The sequence below is a fragment of the Solanum pennellii genome, chromosome 4 (assembly GCF_001406875.1).
Source record: "Solanum pennellii chromosome 4, SPENNV200".
Classification (NCBI taxonomy): Eukaryota; Viridiplantae; Streptophyta; class Magnoliopsida; order Solanales; family Solanaceae; genus Solanum; species Solanum pennellii.
This window is the reverse complement of record NC_028640.1, coordinates 66802474-66827858: the sequence shown is the minus strand read 5'-3', so window position 1 is coordinate 66827858 and position 25385 is coordinate 66802474. Positions and strand designations below refer to the sequence as shown.

The 25385-nt window shown below is 36.3% G+C and overlaps 2 protein-coding genes across 3 annotated transcripts; one reads left to right on the top strand and one right to left on the bottom strand.

Annotated features, from left to right (window-relative positions):
- The first annotated feature begins 524 nt into the window (after positions 1–524).
- Positions 525–21117, top strand: LOC107017996 (peroxisome biogenesis protein 1). 2 transcript variants are annotated; one of them, XM_015218321.2, is made up of 17 exons: positions 525–829; positions 953–1126; positions 2614–2713; positions 3234–3719; positions 4265–4987; positions 6467–6558; positions 7284–7357; positions 7495–7717; positions 8343–8436; positions 8564–8718; positions 10063–10293; positions 15751–15951; positions 16451–16576; positions 16655–16716; positions 18715–18832; positions 20087–20371; positions 20468–21117. In XM_015218321.2, the coding sequence occupies exons 1-17, from the start codon at positions 626–628 to the stop codon at positions 20504–20506; spliced, it is 3387 nt and encodes a 1128-aa protein (XP_015073807.1). In that variant the 5' UTR covers positions 525–625; the 3' UTR covers positions 20507–21117. The 2 variants fall into 2 exon arrangements, with proteins under 2 accessions (XP_015073807.1, XP_015073808.1); XM_015218322.2 differs by having other exon boundaries at positions 527–829; positions 2614–2709.
- A 1232-nt stretch (positions 21118–22349) lies between these two features.
- Positions 22350–24948, bottom strand: LOC107017287 (F-box protein At5g03100-like). The gene is made up of 3 exons (XM_015217549.2): positions 23805–24948; positions 23546–23710; positions 22350–23160 (listed from the first exon to the last, which is right to left on the bottom strand). Exons 1-3 carry the CDS (start codon positions 24810–24812, stop codon positions 22798–22800), a joined length of 1536 nt encoding a protein of 511 aa, XP_015073035.1. The 5' UTR covers positions 24813–24948; the 3' UTR covers positions 22350–22797.
- Positions 24949–25385: the final 437 nt, after the last annotated feature.

Below are 25385 nucleotides of genomic sequence, written 5' to 3'. Positions count from 1 at the left end.
GTTCTATTCTACAGGTGGCTTTAATGCCAAATCCCTATATGTTTATTCTTATTTCTCTATTTACCAAAAACTATCCCTTTTTATATAATTGATCTTCAGTAAATAAATTATTTTTGGAGAGGTTATTAGGAAAAGAAGTGAGAATTTCAGTTAGCTGAAATATTATTCAAAAAAATAAATATTACGTTATGAAGACGACAAAGTAGTATATGTTGAGGAAAGAGATGAACAAGAAAACACAATTTGGAAATTTCCAATGAATTGGAAGTGCTTGAATTTTGACATTTTAGAAAGTAGATTCTTAATTCAAAATGGTATTTTTTCGTTTAAAAATATTTTTATCATCAATAGTTAAGTTTAAAAAAATCTTTAATTTTATTATCGATTCAAAATGTTCTAATCATATATATATATATTCCAAAGTCATGCGATAAGGATGGTGACCCACTTACCCGTCACATTTTAATCGGGTCGGGTCTAACAACCTACCATATTCAATGATTAGGATTTAGGAGTCCCTCGGGAAAAGCAACATTTTATAGTCAGCAATCAGTCTCGTCCTGTTCTGCCTCATCTAAAAGAGAAACAAATTCATCCATTTCACACTCCAAAATCATCTGAAAAAATGGAGTTGGAGGTGAGAGTTGTCGCCGGAATTGAGAGCTGCTTCGTATCGCTACCAGTAACATTACTCCAGACTCTCGAATCCACCACTGCTTCCGGTTACCTTCCTCCTGTTCTAGCCCTCGAACTTCGCTCCGGCAACAATCTCTGGCGCCTAGCTTGGTCTGGTTCCGCTTCATCCAATCCATTTCCTAATTCAATTCAGGTTCGCACTTCAATTTCTCCGTTTACAGACTCTATTAGAAGGCAGTAGAATGATTAGGCAAACTTTGGTAACTCTACAGTACTACAGTGTTCATTTTTAAATATTCGTTTTGTGTGGATGTAGATTGCGAAGCAATATGCGGAGTGTATTGGATTGTTGGATCGTACTGTGGTTCAAGTAAAAGTAGTGTCCAATTTGCCTAAAGCTACTATGGTTACCATAGAGCCGGATACTGAAGATGATTGGGAAGTTTTGGAGCTTAATGCTGAGCATGCAGAGCAGGCTATCTTAAAGCAGGTGCTTAAAACTATTAGTATGTGTTACTGAGAGAGAGTGATGTTTGTTATCAAAGGATAGTTTTTCCTCGAACTCGTATATCCATTTGTTTTAGTCTTTACAGGTTTTACTGTAGTTTTTGGTTTTAAATGGTAAGGACCAAGATGTAATGAATAAGAAACTACGAGGGTATGATCTCTCATGTGAACTTTATCCTTAATCACTTAAGGATGGCAATGGACGAGACATAACATTAGTGTTGGAGCCAGGGGATATTCTAGCGAACTGCTTATTCCCCTAAAGAGAAGATAAAAAGAAAAAAGAAAAAAGAAATTTCAATAACAGTTGGAACACTACCCTAATGGGATTTGTAGTCTGCATGGATGGGGAAGGTAGGGATGGGGCAGTAAGAGGGTGAAAAAAGTGCAAGAGTGATGTACTGCACGCCAATATGTTTATTTGTATACTTTGTCCATGTAAGCTTGGCTGATTTCTTGCAGTAGTCTGACAGGTTTCTATCTTTGTTTCAGTCCGATACATAAATAAGTCTCAATTCATACAGTTTCTAAGAAGTATTTGAGTGCGAGAAAGCTGGACCGGACACCATGGTTATCAAAAATAAAAAAATTTAATAATATATTAATTTTGTGTCCTATGGACATTACTAAGATAAACAGGCATGAACAGATGCTTTATGGGGTTTTATTAGCTTAAGTCAACAGATGTCATTCGGCCCGAGAAGTCAAGGCTATCAGTCAACTGATTAAACTTTTTTTTTTTTTTATAAATCTTGTTTATAGTTGAATTTATGAAAGATCGACCTGCTGGTGACAGTGAAATGGGATTTGATTCTTTGGATACTTAAGTCAACCTTGTGCTGCCGGAGAAAAAGAATCATACCATTGGTTGCTGAATGACATCCTTTCTCTTTGCTCTGAGTTTTTGGTTTACTGGTCGTGCTCAGAAATTCTGCCAGGAAGTACTTAAAAGTTAGAATAAGCATGTGCATCTATACTGTTTTGGCAATTTGTGAGAGGGAATGCTTGAGACTGTTTCAGATCCTACCTAATATCTAGAATTATCTGTGCGTTAATACAGAGTCCCATAGTGTGTGTGTTGATGGGAGGTAGTAGGTACCAAGTGTAGGAGTCCAGGTGAGAAAGTTGGCCCGAGTTCCACAGTTATTAAAAGAACAAAAAAAAGTAATTAGAACATATTACCATGTATTATATATATTTACATGTTTTTACTTGTTCCGCACTCAGTTCATTGCACTTATTAAATCAGAAAAAATAATTTATCACCTCGACCTAGAAACCACTTCTTGGAAGGTAGTCCGTGTTCAAATCAAAGTTAGTATACTATTCCGTCTATACTTCTCTTTCTAGAACAGTGTAAAGTAAAAACAGACCCGTGTAAAATCAAACAAAATATTTAACTTGAAACCCAGGGAATGATAACTTTTTCTTGAAGTTGACCAATATTCAACCATTTTGTATTTTATACAGGTTGCTATTGTCTATGGAGCAATGCGATTTCCTTTGTGGCTGCATGGGCAAACAATTATCACATTTAAAGTTGTTTCAACCTTTCCGCTGACACCGGTAGGTAAGAGGATGTTAATTCATTGGTTGATGGATGTCATTTAATGCTTATTATTTGAGTCTATTTCTGGATAGAAACTTGGTCAATTTCCTTCAAAGCTTGCCCAACTGTAATATAAAGTTTCTGAAGAGAAGATGCATGTCGTTGAGTTTAACTCTTTCATGTATTCTCTGACAATGTTGCCTAAATCCTCGTATTACTTACTAGGAAGAGAAGATAATTGCTGGTATCTATTACCTGAGACTGTCATTTACCAAGATCGCTGATTAAGGCTTCTTGATGCCTTCATTATCAATTAGCAAATTGTTATTCAAGGAGGGAAAGAAGATTATGGTGTGTGAAATTTTGATAAATGCTGCATATTTGCAATATGCTTTTTCGATTTTTTACCTCTTCTTTAACTTCATTTTGGTGGCAAATGAGGTCAACGGTGGTAGGACATATAAAATGTTCTTTTCATGTGCTTAATCTGTATTTTACAACTTCAAAATTGTGAATAACTGACTTGCCTGGTTGTTATCAGTACAACTTGTCCCTGGTACTGAAGTTGCTGTTGCTCCAAAAAGGCGCAAAAGAAATATTAGTTCGGGTGAGGAATCCATGATGCAAGACGATGAGCTTTCGGTCTCAAAGGCACTATTGAGAGTCCAAGATACTGATGATCAATGTATTCACAAATATGAGGCCGAGGGAGTCGAGATGAGTGTGGTTTTGACTTCCGCTATCTTCATTCATCCTGAGACGGCCAGCATATACTCTTTTGAACCTCTTCAGACTGTGGTTATAATTCCCAGATTGCTTCCCAGAGAAACCAAGAAGAACCATGAGACAGATAGCCGTAGAGGGAAAAGTAGTGTAACTTCAAAGGAAGGGAATGTAGGAGTTCTACCTGACAAGCACGATATCCATCAAGCAATGGTTCGCCTAATATTTTCAGAATCTGTGGCTAAAGGACATATCATGCTTCCTCGGTCTATTCGGCTTTATTTGAAAGCAGAGTTACACTCATGTAGGTTTTCTTTCAGAATTAAATTGATGCACCAACTGCAGAAAAGCTGGTGTTATCTAGGCAGTTCAAGTAATTACACTTGTTGGTATTCAGGAAACAAGTCACGTCTATTTCCATTTCTTATTATTGTGTTTTGTCATATACCTCTATTTTATTCTTTGTGATCCATTATTCATAGAAACAGAAAAATAGGGAACATCACATTCATTTTGTCAGTTGGTTCATTGATTAAAGAATGTTACTTATTGTCCAACCTTCTAACAGCCACTCATTAAAAAACCCTCCGATCAGAAAAGTAATAGTAAAACCTCAAAAAGTCTTTGCAGATATTATTGCACGTTTGAAATCTTTAGCCAAGTCATTAAAAAGGGAGCTTTCTGAAGGTTACCTTTTGATGTATGTAAATTACGATTGACATATTTCGGACTAAAATGTTTCTCCTGTGATGCTGTCCAGTATTGCATGAAGATATAAGTTGGTTTGCTTGCAATTATTTCAACTCCATTTGCCTGCTGCAATCCTAAAAAGAATTACTCTGTTTCCAGGTGTATATGTGAAGAGATTCAATGTCAAGTTGAAGAAGGAGATTCCTCCAGTTTTGCTTTCACCTTGTGAATTCAAGATATTCCAGGAGACTGGGGTTTCTGAAGAAAATAATGCTGAGGCTTTGGGCAAGAATAATAATAATAAAACATTAACAACAGTTTTGAGAACCAATTCAGACATTGAGATGGGTTCTAGTGATTGGTCAATCCATGAGGAAATTGCCGCAGCCTTTTCTTATGAATCTAGCAAGGAAGACAAAGAAATGAGCATCAAGTCTGATATCAAAAAGGATATTGCAGCTATTTTGCATAGATGGTGCCTTGCACAACTACATGCTGTCAAGATCAAGGCCGGAGTGGAAGTGAAATCGTTGATTTTAGGGAACACAACTTTGCTTCACTTCAAAGCGAAAGACAGCAGATCCATAAAACATGGTGTTCAAACAATGAATGGTGGAGAAACATCATTAGATGCCATGTATGTGTTGTCAACTACTGATGGCTCATTACGTGATGAAGCGATTGATGCTTATGAAGTTGTATTCGATGAAGGAAGCAAGTTGACTACCAGCCCAAAAAGCTTTGAACCTTGGCTTGGAAAGCTTCAACTGGGCAACGGTATTTCCATTAGAACTGTCAGAGAGAAATTATTTGCTAAAAGCACCAGTCTTACAACTTCTTCATTAGACTGGATGGGGACAGCTGCACCTGATGTGATTAATAGTAGGTATTTCCTCATTTTATTTGCGTTAACACATTTAAGGATCTGAACCTAACTCTAAATGCATTCGGATGTATGATGAGCCTTTCACCTGCAAATTTTCCGCTCTTCTTTCTTCTGTTCTTCAAACTCTTTTCTATCTTTTACTGTGTAAATGATGATACATTCTATCATTAAGGATTTGGAAAGCTGTATGAGAAAGGTATGCTTACATTTCCGAAACGCAACATGCATCAGAGACTTAGTACATTGAAAAAGGGTTCTGCTCTATGTAAGGCTTGATAAGCCGGAGTATGTTCGGTAAGAGTAGGGGCCAGCACACAAAGGGAAAAAGGAAGGGATATGCCAGGAGATATTAAGAGTCTACTATAATGCTGGCAGGATCGGCGGATTGATGAAAGACTTAAGATGATATAGAAGACTGTTCCTTTTTGTATTTTCTGGACTGTTTTGGCTGGAGAGAAACAAAAGATGTTTCGATAGAAAGACGATATATCTTTTATAAAACATAGGCGTTAACAAAAACTATACTTATGGTGTAAGGGTTGTATGTTAGATAGTATGGCACATTTTTTATACTCTTTGGTATTATGGGGTCATAGATGAATTGTATAAATTCGCTGTTTATTGTACTATTCTCTGTACCTCTGTACCTTTGTGGTACTGACTTTTTATAAATTACATTAACTTGTCAACAACAAAAAAAAGGGAAGGAATAAGTTGGAGGGCAGTGAAGAGATTGATACTGTGAACAGTCAATGTGGAAAGGGAAGGGGTAGGCATATGAAGAGAGGAAAGCCGCAACCACTAGTGGCAGACCTGGGAAAAGAAATTTTGGAGTGGTGAAAGATCTTGGTTATTCAACATTGGGACTTGGGTGATAGTTGAAGGTTGCTTTCATGTCAGATGGAGGGGTAGAGCTTTCTTATTATTTCCAAGTTTCATTCTTCAATCACGCAGCTGGGTCACATTCTATGTATGATAAAATGACTAGGTTTGGATCATTGGGAAATGGAACAAGTATTTAAGCCACAAAATTTACCAAATGGGAGAGCATTAATTGCCAGATGCTGGAATAAAAGAATGCAGTGGGCAATTTTTGTGTTTGTTTGTTTCTGATGCTTTTAGCAATCTTGGTTTTCAAATTCCTATTCATGCTAGTTGATGGAGAAATAAATATGCATAAAGCCAATATGTGGTTGGTAGGATAAAGGGATGGAATAGTACTTTTTGCAATTAGAAGCTGAGAGTCTAAGTAAGCAAACCCAGTGACATCAAAGAAGATCTTGAAAGGTTTCAGCTTTAATGGAAAATATTGTGAACGATATTTTTGTTATGCAAGCCTGTAGTATGTCACAGAGAGTTGCGTATTCATTTGTTTCTCGTTGTCTGCCAAGTTTGTGACTGGAGGAATTTCTTTTTTAATCAGACAAGTATTATTTTTTGACCTTGACTGAATGCTATCAATCATCACTTTGCAGGGTTGGTAGTTTTGTTATCTTCTGCATCTTGGATGTTGTCCAGTGCTTATGATTTTCCGCTGCCAGGACATATCCTAATCCATGGTCCTTCTGTGAGTTCCTTTTTTCTACTTCTTTTCTAGTTCCCTTTTTCTAATTTAAATGCAATTAATGGCTTTAACTTCTTGTTTGGCCTTAATGAAATAAGAAAAGAAAAGATGCTACCTAGCAAACTCTTATTTGGTCAATAGCTCCACTAAATGCCGATTCGTTGATTTTCTCAGACTACTTAAGTGTAGACTAAATTGTATTATGTCCTTGGTGATGCTACTAGGAAGTCCCGAACTAAGTTAATCGTTAATTTAGAACTATTGCTTCTTAATTTTTTCATCTCACTCCTTTACCATCTTAAAGGATGAAGCCAAGTATCAAAATGCGAAACTTATTATAGGTTCATTTGTCCTTTAACGATAGTTTGCAATTGCACATTGAGGTATAATCTTTTGTATATTGTTGTTGCTGATACTTGCTGACTACAAAAACTATGAAAGGGATGTGTAGTAAGGAAATGTGTGGTCACAAAGTGCTGAGCTTCCTTTAATAGTAATGGTATCCTTTAGGATATGTCCTTCAACTTATGGATCCCGAATGAAGCAAATGCATAGAAGTGCAATTTGTGTAATGTATGAGATGTAAGTGGATAAGTGTAATTCCTATTTCTATTTTTATCTTGGTTAATTTTTAGTTTTAGAAAGATTTTGACCCCGACTAATGTGAATCTTACAATATTATTAAAAACTATTTAATGAACCCAAATTGGACATTCTTCTGATTTTAGGGTTCAGGGAAAACATTATTAGCTACAGTTGCTGCTAAATTTGCTGAAGAAAGTGAAGACATCTTGGCCCATATGTAAGGATTTGTTTCGTCAATCCCACTAAACCTTTGTTTTCTGTTGGACATCAGCTTTACTCCATTTTGAAGCTTCAGTTTGAACATAAATGATTTTGTACCAAGGGACGCAGCCTGACTCTTGTTTCTTTCTGCAGAATATTCTTATCCTGTTCTAAGCTTGCTTTGGAAAAGCCTTCAGCCATTCGTCAAGCTTTATTGAGCTATGTTGCTGATGCTTTGGATCATGCACCTTCTGTTGTGGTGTTTGATGATCTTGATAGCATTGTTGCAGCTTCCTCTGAATCAGAGGCTTCTCAACCTTCATCCTCATCAGCAGTGCTTGCAGAATATTTTGCTGATATTATGGATGAATATGAGGTGAGACTTGTTTGACCCTGTGTAGGTAGCTACTTTAATATTTATCTGAGGCATGATGTGTTCGATGGTGTTTGGGTCTAAATGAGCTAAGATTCCAGAACTTCCATTGTCAGCTTGTTTTTTGTTTTCATCTTAGGATCTCCACTAACTGAGGCATGATGTGTTCGATGGTGTTTGGGTCTAAACTAGCTAAGATTTCAGAACTTCCATTGTCAGCTTGATTTTTGTTTTCATCTTAGGATCTCCATTGACTCAGTTCCGGTTTCCCAAAAATATAGTTGCTTCTGAATGAGGTAGGAATAACACAACTGATGAGAACATATAGGATTCTGAAGCAGTACAGTCATGATGCTACTTAGCTTCCGTCCCATACAATTTTTTCTGTGAACTTAGACAAACCTAGAAAATTCTCATATTCTAGAAGTTGATGGAATAGTCGAGGTACACACAAGCTGACCCAAATACCACCATTATTAAAAATCAACCTCTCTGTGCTTTGATAACTTTTAGCCAAGAACATTCAAGGTTTGCAATATTATTTGTAACGTCAGTTAGGTCTTGGGCTCCTGAGTAATTTCATCACAGATCCTTTTAACTGATAACTCTGTTTTTGTATGTTAAATAGGAAAAGAGGAGGAACACGTGTGGGATTGGCCCAGTTGCATTTATTGCTTGTGCACAGTCTCTGACTAATTTACCACAGAAATTGACCTCTTCTGGTTAGTCCATCATCATTCATGGAGAAATCAGTTTTGTTGCTTATGACAGTTTAAACTGTCTTCCTCCAGCTTTAGTATCGCAACACTTTATTCTTGATCCTAATGTATTGAATTTTATTATGATCAGGGAGGTTTGACTTTCATGTTAAATTGTCTGCACCTGCTACCACTGAGCGTGGTGCCTTGCTAAAACATATCATTCAGAAGCGTTCGTTGCAATGTTCTGATGACACCTTGCTGGATATAGCCTCCAAGTGTGATGGATATGATGCATATGATCTGGTACTTAGTTCAGCTCTAAGTTTTGTTAATAACTGATTACAACACTTCTCTATGAATGCTTGCTGCTACCTCAGCTGCATATGATTAGCTTTTACTTTGATCTGGAATGCATAAATCTGTCCTTCCTGCTTTTCCTTCCGATTCAAGTATGTGCAGGAGAATCACAAATTTAGCTTAGATGTCCAAACTCCAAACTTCCTGTCTTCTGCAAACAGAGAACTAAGGAATAATGTTGAAGTAAAATAAAACAATTCAACCTTTTTTTTTCTTATCAAAAGATGTTGAAGCAATTTATTTTAGGAATTTCCCTCATGAATGGGCTTGACAGAAGAACCGGGAGCTATTCCTATTTATTGAAGAAAGCACTTCATATGGTACTTACAGACAACAATTTCCTCTTAATTTAGGACCATGCAAGGCTATCTAATTGAGAGATGGCCAGTAGTAGACAAGTACTTCTTGTCTATCCAGGAAAAATGGAACGAGAGGTTTCTTTCTCGATTAGAAGGATGAATTCATGAGCTATTATAACCATGTCTTTTACTGCTTGTGTTTTGTTTAGTTGGGTATACCATCTATTTACTGATTAACATGGCCGAGCCCTAATGTTCCTTCCCCATGTACAACATGAATTTCAATTTTGGGAGATCAGAAGTAGCTTACCTTTTCTGTGCAAGAATGAATTATTATGTGGTTGGTGAATTATTTCTTTTTGTGGGTAGCTACCAGTTAGACTACATATTTTCAATATTTCGTTAAACCATGTACGCTTTTCGGTTTTCTAATACTCCTACTCACGCTTGGACTGGTAATCAGTATCTCTCTATCCACTGTTGAAACGGCAATAGTCATCCAGAAGAAAGTCATATAGATAAGCATGTCAATCAGAATGAAGTATTTGTTCCATCTGGTAGTCTGAACCCACTGGCCTGACTAATTGGAACTCACACCATAGAAAACCCACTTTGGGGTTCTTTAGGGCTCCCTACGACCTTACCAAAGGAGACTCCGTCCCTAGGGCTTGAAGCCAAAACCTCTAGTTAAGGGTAGTGGAACCCTTACCATTCCACGACATCTCTTCACAATGAACTATTTGTACTTCATAAATTGTATTGTAGCTTCTGAACAGAAAGTTTTAATATTGTCCATTTTAAGGTTGTATCATATATCTCAATGATTAATGTCTTAAAGTTGTATTTCATTGAATTTGTGAGTCCAAAATATAGTGGTCATGTGCAGTTTTTTCTTTGTGTTCTGGCCATAATTTGATGGAGTTTCTGATTTCCATTCTTTAGCTATCAGAGGGGTACATTTGCATTTATGCTGGGCTTTATTTTGTTTCAGGAAATACTGGTTGATAGATCTGTTCATGCCGCAACTGCCCGGTTTTTGTCTAGTGATTTGGCTGTTGGCAGTCGGGAAAAACCTGTTTTGTTTCAGGATGATTTCCTACGTGCCATGCATGAGTTTGTTCCAGTGGCTATGCGTGACATCACTAAACCTGCTGCTGATGGTGGCCGGTCTGGCTGGGAGGATGTTGGAGGTCTTAATGACATCCGGAATGCTATTATAGAGGTAAATGTTTATTTTCTTTTTTTCATCTTTTTTTCTTGTGGTTGTATATCCTTTATTGGTAAACTAATTAATGTCATAGTTGTTCATCCTATGAGACATTGATGTAATTGTAATCAATCAGTTCTATATGATGTCTATGCATCGACTTCTATTTCTGTTCCCCTTTTATGTTTTCTTCTACTTTACTTGCTTTACCAGCATTAATTTGGCACATGGGAGGTTAAATTGTATCCTTCTTTTTCTTTCAAAACTTTGGATTCTAATAAGTTTTTCGTATAACCTTTAATTGATTGAGTAAAAATTGTTCTTAATGAAGGTATTGGATTTGGAAATTTTAGATTATATGTTGGAGATGAGAAAAAAAGGAAGTGTACTTAAAAGTTTTTACAAAGTCATTTTGTATCTGATATGATGAGAGATAAACCTAAAGGTAAAAACTTTGTGCCCTTGCATCCATGGTTTGGATTCCATATTTATTTCTTTTGATCATTTTAACTCACTTTCCAACTATCAGAGGAACACGGGTTAACAGTAAGAGAGACCCCCCTCATCTCGTGGCTTGGAACATCTATGTAGATGGGATTGAATTCACAGTGCCAGTTAGGGTTAGGTATAAACCTTCATTCATCTTCTTTGATCTTCCTTGGAATATCCATCATCTTGTCTCGACCTTGTTGAGTTCTCCCTGATTGAAAGTTCCTATTTTGCTACCTCTTCGATTGTCTCCGACTCCCTCAAAAAGTAGATTGGTGTGGACTTCCTTTTAGCATCTATCAATATAGATCTTCTACAATATTTGAACTATCTCCTGTAAATACCATTGACAACTTTTTGGACTTTGTTCTCACTTCTCAAGTAGTTTATTTAGTTGGAGGCTTGGAGTGATCTATCCTCTGTAAATATTGTCATCTTTCTTAAAAAGAAAATAAAAAAACTATTCCCTGTAAATACCCCTTACATCTCTTTGGACTTTGTTATCTCCTTATGTTTAGCATAGAACGTCATGTAATGGAGCTAAAAAAACTCTCTTTGGTACTTGTTAACATGAATTGAGTGATATTTGAGAAGTAATATTTGAAGTTAGGTTGAAAAGGAGTGTTTGGAAGTTGAAGTCGTGTCTGGACATATATTTTCACTTGAAAAATGTTGAAAATTTGGGAGGGAATTTGGATTTTTCTTACTTGAGAAAGTGGTCTGAGAAACTTGAAGATTCTTAAGTTTGAAGTGAAAAATTGACACAAGGTACATCCAAACATGTTTTTGAAAAAAAGCTACAAAATATTTATGTCCAGATGGGCCCTTACTATCTTTATATACCTAAATTTAAGGAGTCATGTCGAGGAAAAGGTTCACTTCTTGATGATGAAAAGGTCTAGCTAAGCATGATGGTAAAAAGAGAAAGTGATATATGACCTATATGATTTATGTTTGTTGTACTCTCTGCATCTTTCTGATGCCATCACTGAAACTACATCAAAAAGTTCACATTTTCTTTTATATTTCCACTCTGTTCTTCTATTCTTTTTTGTCTCTGCCTTCCATATCAATTACTCCCTCCATCCCAATTTAGGCGTTTCCGTTTGACCGGGCACGGAGTTTAAGAAATAAGGAAGACTTTGTTATGTTATCAAATTGTCCTTATTAATGTCACTTTAGTGCTTACTTTTAGTCGAATTTTCTTCATAATTAAGTACCAAGTGGGATCCAATAAGGGTAAAATGAATGGTGCCATTAAATAGTTGCCATATAAGGAAAGATAATATTCTTTTTGGGACGGACTAAAAAGGAAAGGGTGCCACAAAAATTGGGTCAGAGGGAGTAAAAACTTGTTGATGGTTTTATGTAGGGGTGGAAAATGGGCTGTTAGGGCTAAGGTTGAGCGAATTAAGATGCGCTGAACCAATAAATGGGCCAATGCCCAACCCTGCCCAATATTGCTCGGCTGGGCTAAGATGGATTGGATCAAGATGGGCTAAATAAGGGGCTATAGTCCAACTTGGCCAAGATATTTTAATAAACATTCGCAACCAAATATTTTCAAACAAGTTTTAGTACATATTTGTAAGGGGGCTGATCTTTGAACACAAATAGTTCCCTGATTTAACCCACTTCGGCAGCCAACAACCTTGTCGACTTCAGCCTTCCAACACCTGGCCAAATTTAGGACTGTTTGGTGTTAACTCGAACCATACGCAGCAACTCTTTTAGAGTGAGTCTTGGACGTTTAAGCAACATAAAAACAGTAAGCAACACTATAACAAAGCCACGGAAATATAAAATGAGACAAAGGCAACCAGCTTTACAGAAAACTTAATTTCCAACTTGTATTAATAAAGTGGAATACAAGAACACTCTCAAATTGTACCAACCTTGGCACTTAAAGATCACCTTAGACCTTAACTTAGATTTGACACTCTAACTTGTATTCCCTAATACTTAGAACAATCAAACCCGAAATTACACCATAGGCTGCCACATTTATAATACTATGTGAGCCAACTACTGACAAGTGGCGTAATTAGAATAAAACACTTGTTGGCCTTAGCCTGATTCTCCTATGTAGTTGACAACCCACAACTACTTGGTATATTCAAAATAATTCAAATAAGGCGCCAAAACCAAGCTCCACGCGAAATAGGATAATGCTGCACTTTTGTAACCGCCGGTCATGTGCTTGGCATGTGTTTTGTAACCGCCTGCCAACTACCGACAAGTGGCGTAATTAGAATAAAACACTTGTTGGACTTAGCCTGATTCTCCTATGTAGTTGACAACCCACAACTACTTGGTATATTCAAAATAATTCAAACAAGGCGCCAAAACCAAGCTCCACACGAAATAGGATAATGCTGCACTTTTGTAACCGCCGGTCATGTGCTTGGCATGTGTTTTGTAACCGCCTGTCAGCTTTGACTTTGTTGCCTTTTGGACGAGCTGTTCCCATGCCTAACACTGACATACTTAGACATTTCAGCCTTGCATTGCTCCCACTCAATGCTGTCAAGCCACGGTCACAAATCTATGCCATTGCTTCACCCCACGTTGGCATCAATGCCCTTTCATTTTTGCCTTGGCTTTGCTGGTCGTTCTCCCTTGTTCTTTCTTTGAATATCAATGCCATGCCCACACGACATTGTTAAGCTTATAAAGTCCTCACCAAGCTGCCTTGCCTTCAAGTCATTGGTCCTCACTTGTCACTTTGAAATCAGGCCATGGTGCCATTGTTGCACACCTTAGCTTTGTCAATAGTCCGTCCTCAACTTAGCCTTGCATGTTTGTTTCCTTGGCTTATGCAATGACAAGGTTAACATGCTTAATACCTTGTCTATGCTGCCATTTAATTGAGTGACTTAGATCAGGGGTCTAACAATATTACATAAAGTGAAAAATTTATACAATTAAGTAAAGCTACCCTAGTTGCAAGGATTAAATTCTTTTTCACGAGAATCTTTCACCATAAAGCTTGCACCAGAAGATCTACATTCAAAGAATTCTTAATACAATTTTGAAACTAAAGCAAGAAGGGAAGCCTTGGAGCAACAGTAAAGTTAAAGTTATCTATGTGTGATCTGTAAGTCACGGGTTTGAGCCGTGGAAGCAGCTGCTAATGCTTGCAATAGAGTAGACTGTCTACATCACACCTCTTGTGGTGCGGTCTTCCCCCACCCTCCTAACATGGTATGCTTTGTGTGTTGAGCTGCCCTTTTTATTGAAATAAAGCAAAAGATAAATGCTAAAGTAAATTTGATACAATTTCCTAGTCGCACTACTAATTAAAAATAAAACGAGAAATTATGGAAGGTGTTAAAATGGTTTTTCTCAGACACAAATTTAGGTTGGAAGAAGATAAACATTAGCCACTGCCCACTAAGTATGTCTCGTGCCCAGTGTGATCTTCAAGATTTATTCACAAAGAAAGAAGAGAAAGTGACAAAGTATAAGAATTCTTTTTGGCCACTAACGGGTCAAATCTGTGCTAAAATTATGGACTGGTTTGGGCTACTGAAAATAGATGGGTTTAGTTGGATTGTGCCCAAATATAATCCATTTGTGATGTAGTGCATGCTCAACCCATTACAACTTGGGCTGGTTGGGAAGGTCAAATGGGTTTGAACTAATTTTGCCACCCGTAGCTTTACCTTATCAAAATAATAATAAAAAATAGAAACTTAATGATGTCAACATAACCTCCGGATGGAAAGGACAAGGAGCTGTCGGATGTCAATCTCTTTTCTTTTATTCTGCATGCAGCTACCTTCCATCGGCACATTCTTTGCTCTACTACAACGGACGAACTAAATGGCACACCATCGACAGTGAGTGAACGGCTAGCCAAAGCTTCTTGTTTGGAGAAAAATCGTGGTGAAATGCAGTTGACTGTCCTGCATGATTAACAATGTTTTTGTACTTGTAAGCAACTACTTACTGTTGTTCCTGTGGTAGAATGGTAATTTTCCTAAATGATTATCAACCGGTGCGTTAGCTTCAGTGAAAATGAAAAAATTAATTAATCAAGTAGTGGGACAGAAACATCAACTATTGATTGGCTTGCCAGAGAGATGGAATACCAGAAACTCTAAACTAGGTTTAGCTTGCACTCCTTTTTTCTTTTTTGGTTTTACTGTCTAACTTTGTTCGATAAGAACGTGTCACCAAGGCTTAAAGGTAAATTTTACGTGGTGGTGGTTAAACCAACATTATTGATACGGGCAGAGTGCTTGCCAGTCAAGAACACCCACGCTCTAAAGATGAATGTAGCAGAAATGAGGATGCTCGAATGGTTGTGTGGGCATGCTAGGAGAGATATGATTAGGAATAAAGTTTTACGGTGCAAAGTGGGATTGGTCTGAGTGGCGGACAAGATGAGAGAAGTGAGACTAAGATGGTTCGTGCATGTGAAGAGGAGGTGCATGGATGTGCCAGTAAGTAATGAGGTGTGAGAGGTTGACTGGAACATGAGTTTGGGGGGGTGGGGGTGTGAAGGTAAGCTGGAGAACTGGGGGAGGTGATTAGATAGGACATGACACAACTTTAACTTATTGAGGACTTGACCCTAGGAAGATGTGGAGGTCGAGGATTAGGCTAGAAGCTTAGTAGGTAGTCGAGTGTTCTCGCACTTTGTGCGGAAAAGGCAAGTGGCTAGCCTCATCTCCACTTCTCCTTATAGGTAGTATTATTTAGTGGTCGCGTAGTTCATTTTCTTTGATGTTTATTATTTTCTGTTGCTTCATTTGTTTTATATCTTGCTATCATATTTTCTTGCTACCATGCTCAAATTATTTTCTTTTGTAAATCCTTTTGAATTATGTATTAAGTTGTGTTGAGTATTGAGCTGAACAGAAGTCATGTTCTAGGGTTTGCATGAACCTTATTTAAAGGTGTGTTTTTATATTTCATGTCAACTTTAGTTTGGATCATTTTGTTCAGCATATGAAGTTCTGTTTTTTACTCTGTCAGATGATTGAGTTGCCGTCCAAATTTCCAAATATATTTGCACAAGCTCCTCTAAGGATGCGGTCTAATGTTCTGTTATATGGCCCCCCTGGTTGTGGCAAAACACACATTGTTGGTGCTGCAGCTGCTGCATGTTCACTAAGATTTATCTCAGTCAAAGGTCCTGAACTGCTGAATAAATACATTGGTGCTTCTGAGCAAGCTGTAAGTGAATTTGCAACTTCTCCACTTCCCCGGATTACATATTTTTATGATGATGATGATGCCAAATTCCCTCACCAACCACCACTACCTTCCTACACTCCTACCCCCCAATAAAAAAAGTAAAGAAGTAAAAGCCAAAAATATCTAAAACATCAAGATAAAGTATGGAATATCAATTCTTTTGGGTCCAATTTCCCCTTATCTCCATCCCAACCCATTGCCCAGAAGGTTGATTTGTGAAGTTCTAGATAAGGCCAAACTGAACAAAGTTAAATCTTGTGGTTCCTACTCACATCCTCAAGTTTTCACATAGTAGATAGGTCAAAGCCTTAAATGTGTTCCAAAGATCCAATAGCTATCTAAAATAGGATGTGTATCATCTTTTACCCTGTCAAAAGTTCTAATCTTCTTTCTCAAGTCTAATTGTCAACTCCCCAAGTCGTAGTATCTAAGCTCTCTTGGAGATTTTGGCTAGTTGACACTAATTGTTTTGTTCTAGGTTCGAGATATATTCTCAAAAGCAGCTGCAGCAGCACCATGCCTTCTTTTTTTTGATGAATTTGATTCTATCGCACCAAAGAGAGGCCATGACAACACTGGTGTCACTGATAGAGTTGTTAATCAGGTTATTTCTTGTCCATATCATTTGCTGTTTTTATTCTCTATTTACCTTGCATAATTCATCCTTGTTCATTTGATGCAGTTTCTCACGGAATTGGATGGTGTTGAAGTGTTAACGGGTGTGTTTGTATTTGCTGCCACAAGGTTAGCGCCTACTAACAGGATGTCTTTGTTTATTATTGCTTTCAAGGTTTTGGATATTGTGGTACCTGAATTTCATCCATTGGCAAGTTCTGTCCGTTCTTGGCCTATTAGTTGGTTGAGCATATGCAAATTGAAAGACTCACATAAATGCATATGAGGGGACAGTTCATCAGTTAGTTTCCAAGTTTGTTTCCATTGAAGTCTCAAACCATTGAATTTTCCTGATCACGCAGAAAGAAACTTAATTGCTAGGATGGAATTGTTTTACACCAAGACATGCATTACTGAGGAATTTACATAATAAAGCCATTCTTTGACCCTTTTTCATCATCACTCTAGTGGAGATTACACATTAAAAAAGGGGAAAAGGGTCAATTTATGTGTGTACAACTCAAATTGAGCAACTTTGCCTCCGTTAGACTTTTGGTTTAATATTCTCCCTGTTAGGAAAGACACTCATTTTTCTCTTGACCTCTATTGGAGCTTTAACCTGTGGGTAATTTAAGCATTGTTGAAAGTTGAAGGATAAATTTGGACCTTTTTCTTGAGGAATTTGGACACGTGGAAACCTCCCATTTCATGGTAAGGACAAATATGAGACAGTTGCTTCCGATAAAGCTATGAATAGACCAAAAAGAGTGACTGAGGGCAAAATTGAGCAATTGAATAATACTAGGGCAAGTTTGGATCTTTTTTTCTTACAATAAGCACGAAGATTGAGGGAGTGTTTGGTATGAAGGGAAATGTTTTCTTGTTTCTATGCACTTTTGATTTAGTTTATATATGGGCATTGCCCACCCTTTAAATTAAAAAAAAAAGTAATCTAGGAAAACACTTCGTGGTGGGGTAAGGGGTGGTTAGTCAAGGGTTGAGGGTTTGAGGGGCATTGGGAAGTAGGGAGGAGAAAATGAGCTTGGAATACCTATTATGAAATTTGTTTTCCCTATTGCAATACGGAAGTGATTTTCTTAATTTTCAAAGAGACGTTTTCCAAAACATTTTGATCAACTAAACATGAAAAAATTGCAACCAAACACGCCCTAATATTAAAATTGAGTTGATATATTCATTTTACAATGTTACTAATGTAGTAGAAAGAATTTGTAGCGTGTTTTATATCTTTGATATATTAGTAGGAAGATAAATTTAGGAAAAAATGTTTACCAATTCTCAAAAAAAAAAAAAAAAAGGAAAAAATGAGGTTAAAAAAATTCTTTTCTTTTACTCTCTAGAAGTTAACTACTTCCTGCGCAACATATGCTATAAAAAGGGGACAAAAAGTCCAGAATGAAACAATTGAAAGCTCTTGGTTTATTTATTTTTGTCCGTTTAGTTTAGAATCTTAGTTGAGGAGATTATTAAGAACTGTGGTCATATCAAGCTTAGGTGGTCCAAAAGTGTGTAATGCTTTAAACACCAAGCTAGAGTCCTTCAAGCTGGTATCCCTATTTATCATGTGACATTATTGGTTCTTGGCACTATAATGATGGCTTTGAAACGACGAGATTTTTATTGAGTGATTTACTTCATAATTCGTGATGTGCGCACACATGTATATATTCGGATAGGTGTGTACGTACGTGTGAGCTGGAGCACAAGCGTAACAGACATCTAAAATATTCTATAGATAAACATCTGCTTTCTCTTTGACTTAATCCTTTTTTAATTACCTCTAATTATCTTTATTATGTAATAACATTCCTCTAATGACATGTCTGCGAGAATGTCTCTACTGGAAAGTAATTTTGTTTCATGGATATTATCCCTTTTTGACCTAATGGCATTTATTTTAAAAGGTACATCAATTACTTGTGAGTTTGAATGATGAAATTGAATTCATTACTATAGTGTTACACGACCTTCTTAAAATGGAACTTTAACAGCCAAATGGATAAAAGCACCCTACCATGTACAGCATATCTCCTTGCTTTTGAGGTTGTCTGATCGTAATGTAATTTTTTTGATCAAGTTTGACCTTCTTGTCTTCATTTTAAGCAGTAGACCTGATTTGCTTGATGCTGCACTTCTGCGACCTGGAAGGCTGGATCGGCTTCTCTTCTGTGATTTTCCTTCACAGCATGAAAGGTCGGAGATTCTTTCAGTTCTATCAAGAAAAGTAAGTCTGAGTTCTGACTGGGTACTAATTACAATCAAATCGCAAATAGATGTTAAATATGTGGATCATGAATAGTAGGTCCAGGGTATGCCTTTCCAGATTCAAGTTTCATTCAAATTAATTAATAATTAATCATTTTGACTGATTGTTTTTACATAACTGATAAGTAGAAAAGCAATAGGAAATAGAATAATGTTGATGTGACTATTTCTAAATTTTTTTGCAAAGAAACACTGCATACAGGTTGATTGTCCACCTGCTGCATTCTAACTTGCGTCCTCTCTGTTTTACTTGGTGAAAAAAAGTATGAGTTCTTTCCAAAATAATGGCTAAACTTTTTCCTCCACACAACTTAGACGATAATATAAACTAGTACTGCTATATGAAACAACCATGTCTCCATCCCTAACTAGGTTGGTATAGCCTTTTGTATTATTTTAAGCTGCTGTGGCTTCATATCAACTGAACTTTTGCAATCTAATATTTTATACTATCCTCGCCAAACTCAATACAATATTTCAGTTTTATCTTTTAATTTCCGTGAAAATCAATCCTAGTCAATTAAGGTTGAATAAGAGAGCAGATGCAAGCAACAGGATTGTTAATTGTCAGCTTATCTACAGTTTCAAGTTAACTCAGCAAGTTGGATACATTAAGTTCCAAGCTGGTAGCCTTAAGTTCCTTCAAAATTGTGACAAGGTTTATATGCTTCTTCCACATTCAGCTACATGGCAATGGGGCTTGACTTGGTCGGATTTGCCATATTTGCCGGAGAAATTGTGGCTGAATTCAATTTATGAATAACCTTGAAACACAAAGGGATGACTTGACTAAAGAGCTTGCAAATGAAATATCTCCTTTGTTGTATTCTCAGGGCAAAGGATGAAGAAAATTAGGTTAAAAGTTGGGTTCTAGAAGTAAAGGCTTTTAATTTTTGACTTCCACTCAGGCTTCCTTGAAAGTAGAGTGAAAAGGCTTTACCAGACTTGGTTTTCTCTTCCTTCCTATCTTTGTAAATTTACGAAATATAACAGCGAAGTGTTTTTTAAATGATTTTCATTACCAGTGTTAAAGAAATGGTAGAATGGAAACATGAGTGTTCCCTATGAGTAATTTTGGGAGGGATGAAGACATTCTGGGATAAGTTACTTACAAGTAAAAGCTTTTGCTTTGACGATGGTCCGTTAATTAACTCTAAAGCATACACTTCAGTTAGATGAAGACAGTAAACTGATTTACTTGCTTGATACGCAGTTACCTTTGGCAAGTGATGTCGATTTGGATGTCGTAGCTCATTTGACTGAAGGATTCAGTGGAGCTGACCTCCAAGCTCTTCTCTCTGATGCACAGCTTGAGGCTGTCCATGATCTTCTAGATAGTGAAAACGCAGGGAAGCCCGATAAGAAGCCGGTCATCTCTGATGCTCTTCTGAAATCAATTGCATCCAAGGCAAAATCATCTGTTTCTGATGCTGAAAAGCAGCGGTTATATGATATCTACAGTCAGTTTTTGGATTCAAAACGATCAGTGGCTGCACAGGTACTGTGTTCTTTACTTACTACTTCTGTGGTTGATGATTTACATCTCTATTGCTTTCTTATATCGTTAACTACCAACAACCATGTCTATGTACAGTCGAGAGATGCAAAAGGCAAAAGAGCAACCCTTGCTTAATGATCGACTGCTAGTCAAGCTCTATGTGGAAGTAGTTGCTAAAAAAAACACTAGCCTGATCATTGAAGCTGCATTTCGGGTTGAACTTTGTAGGTAACGGCATTAGTTTGTGTTTTATAGTTGGTAAAATGTCTTGTTGTAGCATTGTGTTTCTCTCTGTGTGGCAACTGTTAAAAAGGGGAAAATGACAATTATCTGCTTGTCTTAGTTTTAGGAGAAGGGCTATTTAGTGTAGTAACTTTATTACAGTGGCAATATTTAGGGTGGAAAAGGCCTCTTTTTGTCCAACATTGGACCAGGGGTGGATCCTTCTCTGCTCATCAATAATCATCATTGGCCCCTCTAATTAAAGTCTTTTTAGGAATCAGAAATAATAGAAGTCCATAGATTTGACATTATAAAGATAAAGATTCTACACTAGTAGACAGTCTATTCTTAACTCTTAAAAATAAGCCCAGACAAATAAAAGCTGAAAATAAAAGTAACAATATTGAAAATATTATGTATCTTTTGTACGATAGAGTTGAGAAGGAATCGGGCCCCTCCTAGTCACTTCAAATTGTACAGCCATGTTAAATTAAACTATGATTACATTGATTATTTTAAGCTAATTTCTTTTTTCAAATATCTTATATGTGGCACTTGTTTGAAATATTTTTAATTGGAATTAAAACTTATTTTCACTGATTTGAAGATGAAGAGCAAGAAAATTAGAAGTTGTTTGTTGTGAGAAGTAAAATGGGGTTGTTACGCATTTGGTGTGAAGGATAAAAATAAATAATTTTAGATAAAAAAATAATTCATGGACAAAATTTTGGTTTTGGTCGTCATATTTGGGATAATTTATCCCATCATTTATACCATAACGATGAGATAAGTTATCACATATACATTTTGAATTTGTTTCTAACCAAACGATTAAAGGTGAAGTAGAGCATATAAAAAAGCAAAAATTTCCAAAACAAAAAATACCATAAAGTTAAGACTTACATGCACATTTTAAGAAAATCGATATATTTGGCCTATCTTATTTATTTCAAATGCAGGTCAACTTCAATTTTATAGTAAAAAAATGAACATTGAGAAGTCTTCAAAAGACTTCCTTGACGATTTCCCATTCCTTCCCTGCCGAGCCGCCTCTCTTCTCCATTCGATGCTTCCGCCTCCCCTTTCTATAACATACCCGTTTCCATCTGTGATATTTTCTGATAAACAATACAACCTTGTATAATTTTGTTTCAGAGAGAGAATAAGTATGTGTTCATAACTTAGTTTTAACCTCATAATCAACCACACAATTTTTATTAGGACTTGAATTGGTAGGGATTGAAATAATGTTGACATATGAGGGCTTCGCTATATTATTTTTCTCTTAGATGACTCGGAGAAACAAGTTATTTTTACCGTTTGTAAGACAAAACTATAATGCAAACATAAAAATTAGGAGTGACAATTTCTTTTATTGATTGTGGTTAATGTTTTATCATTTGAATACTTAAATTTATATACCACCATCGTGAACATGTCCTTTTACCATTCTGGCCAAACTTTTATGGCCAAAAAGATTTTTCCAAAACTTAATTTCTTACAAATACAACATTATATACAATATATACTTACTTTTCCTACATCTCATCTCATTTTCCTCATCCTTTTAGGAAGATAATTAATGATTTTTCACTGAATTGATTTTGGTGAAGTAGTTCAAATAATAGCTTATTTCTATCAAATCCTGTATTAAGAAAGGAAAGAGAAAAAAAAGAGTCAGCAACATGCAAAACTGAAAAATTGAAGTAGATTGAAACATTGATGAAGTTCAACACATTTATATGATCGATATATGTCACAGTCTAAATTCATGAATCGTATTATCTGCTTTGGCCTGAGAAATAATCCTTTCTATATAATGCAATCTTTGTGGAATATCCATCAAAGAAACTAAAGCATCTACAAGGTTCAGATTTCGTCGACTCCGGGCACACAGCCATAAGAAAACTACAACAAAGAGAGATACTAGCAGTTACTTTACTCAAGGAAGTGGGTTTTGTTGGCTCAAAATGTACAACAGCTACAGATTATTCTCTTAAGCAAAACAGTAGGAACCTGTCATTTGTAGGTTTTCGCCAATCTTGACAGTTTCGAGAAAACAATGTTGCAATGCAATGTCGAGTGCAACAAACAAAGGCTTCTAAGAAGCCAAGCAGCCATCGAATGCCATAGTTGAAAATCACAACTGCAGTAAATCAAAAGCTCCAGTATGCTGAAACAAAACAACCTCCAACCTGGTCATGCTAAGCAATCTCCTGGTAACTAATCACAAGATTTCCTGATGATCTTGGAGTGCTTAACATTTTCTCAGCTAATTTCAATAAATGCCGGGACACACAGCTCTCTGAACAAAAAATGCATGTTCTTCTCTCTGCTACGATAACAAGCTTCTGCAAAGCCTTTGCATTCTTTAGTAGAAACTTCAAAAATTTGAAAAGTTTACAAAAACCCATTGTAGACCACATCCTGATACATTCTCCTACGCAGCCAACAATCTTAACATTCTTGAGATTAGGAAACAGAGGGTTTTGAATCCAACGCCAGAAATTGATGTCATTTACTTTGTCCAAATAGCTTTGCACATGCTCGCAGGAGGAATCATTATACTGGAACAAAGAATATAGTCAGGACCCAAAGTAGGTCTACAGCATAATGGAAATATTACACTAAATGATCTCAAAACCCATAAATATTGAACAGTTCTCAGCAAATGATTATAATAGCTAATAGACTATCATAAATACTCATACAGTAAATGAAAAAAAGAGGTATAGTTGTCGATGATCATTTTCCTTTCTTGAGCCCGTTAACTGGACAAAAAGCAACTACCCTGATCACTTAGTTTTTTTGTTCTATGGTAACAAAATATTCTAAAGCGATAATTATTATATTTGCATTCTCCTTAAGATACTCCTTTTGAGGGAAAGGGGTTTAAAACTTCAAAAATCTTGAATAAACATAAAAAAAAGAGCAGATATCGAGAGGTCTTACGATCTCAGATTTGATGTGTACGTTGAGTGACTCCAAACGAGGCAACTTTTGCAATAGACTGGCTATACCATACATATTAGACTTCGATACACCCAGCTTTAGAGTTAGACATTTGCATCTCAATCTTGGTAGAATCACACTTTCAAGTCGCAACATGAACACGACCTGGTTGAAGTAATCTCAAAGAAATAGGTAAAAGTTCGAGAAGAAAGCAACTACAAATAAATGTAATCGACAACCACTTGAAATAAAAACAAACCTCTGCAAACCAACTTCCAATTATCAGCTCTGTCACATTACTCAACTTTTCAAGATAGTCCAGAACAAGGTTTCTGGTAACTTGATGATAAGAAGGACACTCATCTTCATCAATCTCAGATTCCCTCTTGCCAACAGTAATACACATATCGCTAAAAGTGAGGCTGGCAACAACCAAAGAGGAGACATTGACTAGCCTACACTTGAGTTCTCCAAGATCCCCTGAAATATCCAAATGCTTAAGATGTGGGGCATCAATTTCCAAAACCTCATTTCCTTGAACGTCAGGCAACAAATGGTTTGACAATGTTAGTCTCTTTAAATTTGAAGTAATTTTTAGACTACGAAGCTTCTCACAAGACGACAGCTCCATAGCTTCCAAAGCAGGACAGCTTGACAGTAACTTCACAATATCGTCATCGTCTAAAGATGTTGAGTGCAGCGTTAGGCTCTTTAGAGAGTTCCAAGCTATGTTCAGTCGTTTATGAAACACCCAATTTGTCAAAGTCAATGTAATCAACGACGAACAAGTGTACATAGATAGAGGCAATTCATAAGAGAAATGTGAAGAATATGGTTGTGCATAAATCGCAACATCTTGCACTTCTTTTCCCACAGCAAAATCAATCCATTGACTGATTTTCGAACCAGATCTCCACAATTCAGGTTGCCAGAGTATAGTACGCAAATCGAGTACGAATTTCTTGATTTCGGTAGAGGTAGAATGAATTAAAGCATTGTCTACAAAGGATTTGAACTTCCTAACGTCAATGTAATTTGCATTAGAGAAATAGAAACTATGAATAGGAGTCCAGAGATTACGCCACCTTTTAGACAGTAGAGATGACGCGACGGCGTCTTTGGTGGGCAAAAGAGAGAGCATTTGTATGAGGAATCCGTCCGGCAACCCACTGATACAATCTTCTAGGGTTTCATTTTCAATCTTTCGTTTCTTCGACAATATTAAAGAATCACTGCTTCCACGAGAGAGATTTTTGCGTGAAGCCATTGTTTTGTGAGATTAACAGAAATTGGTACAATCAACTTCTTCTTCAACGATCAATCTCTCAAATTTGCTACTACTAAAACCGCCATTTTTCAATATAGAAAAGGAGTTTTGGAATTGGCGGTTTATATACCAAATTAGAAGGTCCACTAAAATACAGAGCTCTTCTAATTTTATTTTATTTAAAATACAATAATTTGCTTATATATCTTAGCAAATTCAAATAAAATTGCTATCCATTTTAGATTTTTTTTTTTAAAAAAAAAATTAGACTAAGACCACCCTATTTATCATTGAATATAATTGATATAACCAATTAACGATTAATTATTCAATTGCTATGAAAAATACATCAACTTTTTTACTTGACGTAGAGAATCTAAGCAACTATATATATATATATATATACATATATATATATACATATATATATATATAAAGAAGGCAATTCTCTCCTTAAACTTGTTCACTAACGACGTCATAATTCTTTTTTGATAATCTCAATATCATAATCAACTCAACTATTATTCAAAACACATAAATATTAAGGTTATTTAAAAGAAAGTAAAAATGGTC

Coding starts and splice junctions, on each gene's coding strand:
- LOC107017287 (XM_015217549.2), bottom strand. CDS start 24,812: ATGGCTTCACGCAAAAATCTCTCTCGTGGAAGCAGTGATTCTTTAATA. Junction 23,711..23,804: donor TTGGAAGTTGGTTTGCAGAG/GTTTGTTTTTAT, acceptor TACTTCAACCAG/GTCGTGTTCATGTTGCGACT. Junction 23,161..23,545: donor TACACATCAAATCTGAGATC/GTAAGACCTCTC, acceptor TCTTTGTTCCAG/TATAATGATTCCTCCTGCGA.
- LOC107017996 (XM_015218321.2), top strand. CDS start 626: ATGGAGTTGGAGGTGAGAGTTGTCGCCGGAATTGAGAGCTGCTTCGTA. Junction 2,714..3,233: donor CTTTCCGCTGACACCGGTAG/GTAAGAGGATGT, acceptor GGTTGTTATCAG/TACAACTTGTCCCTGGTACT. Junction 8,437..8,563: donor ACAGAAATTGACCTCTTCTG/GTTAGTCCATCA, acceptor TATTATGATCAG/GGAGGTTTGACTTTCATGTT.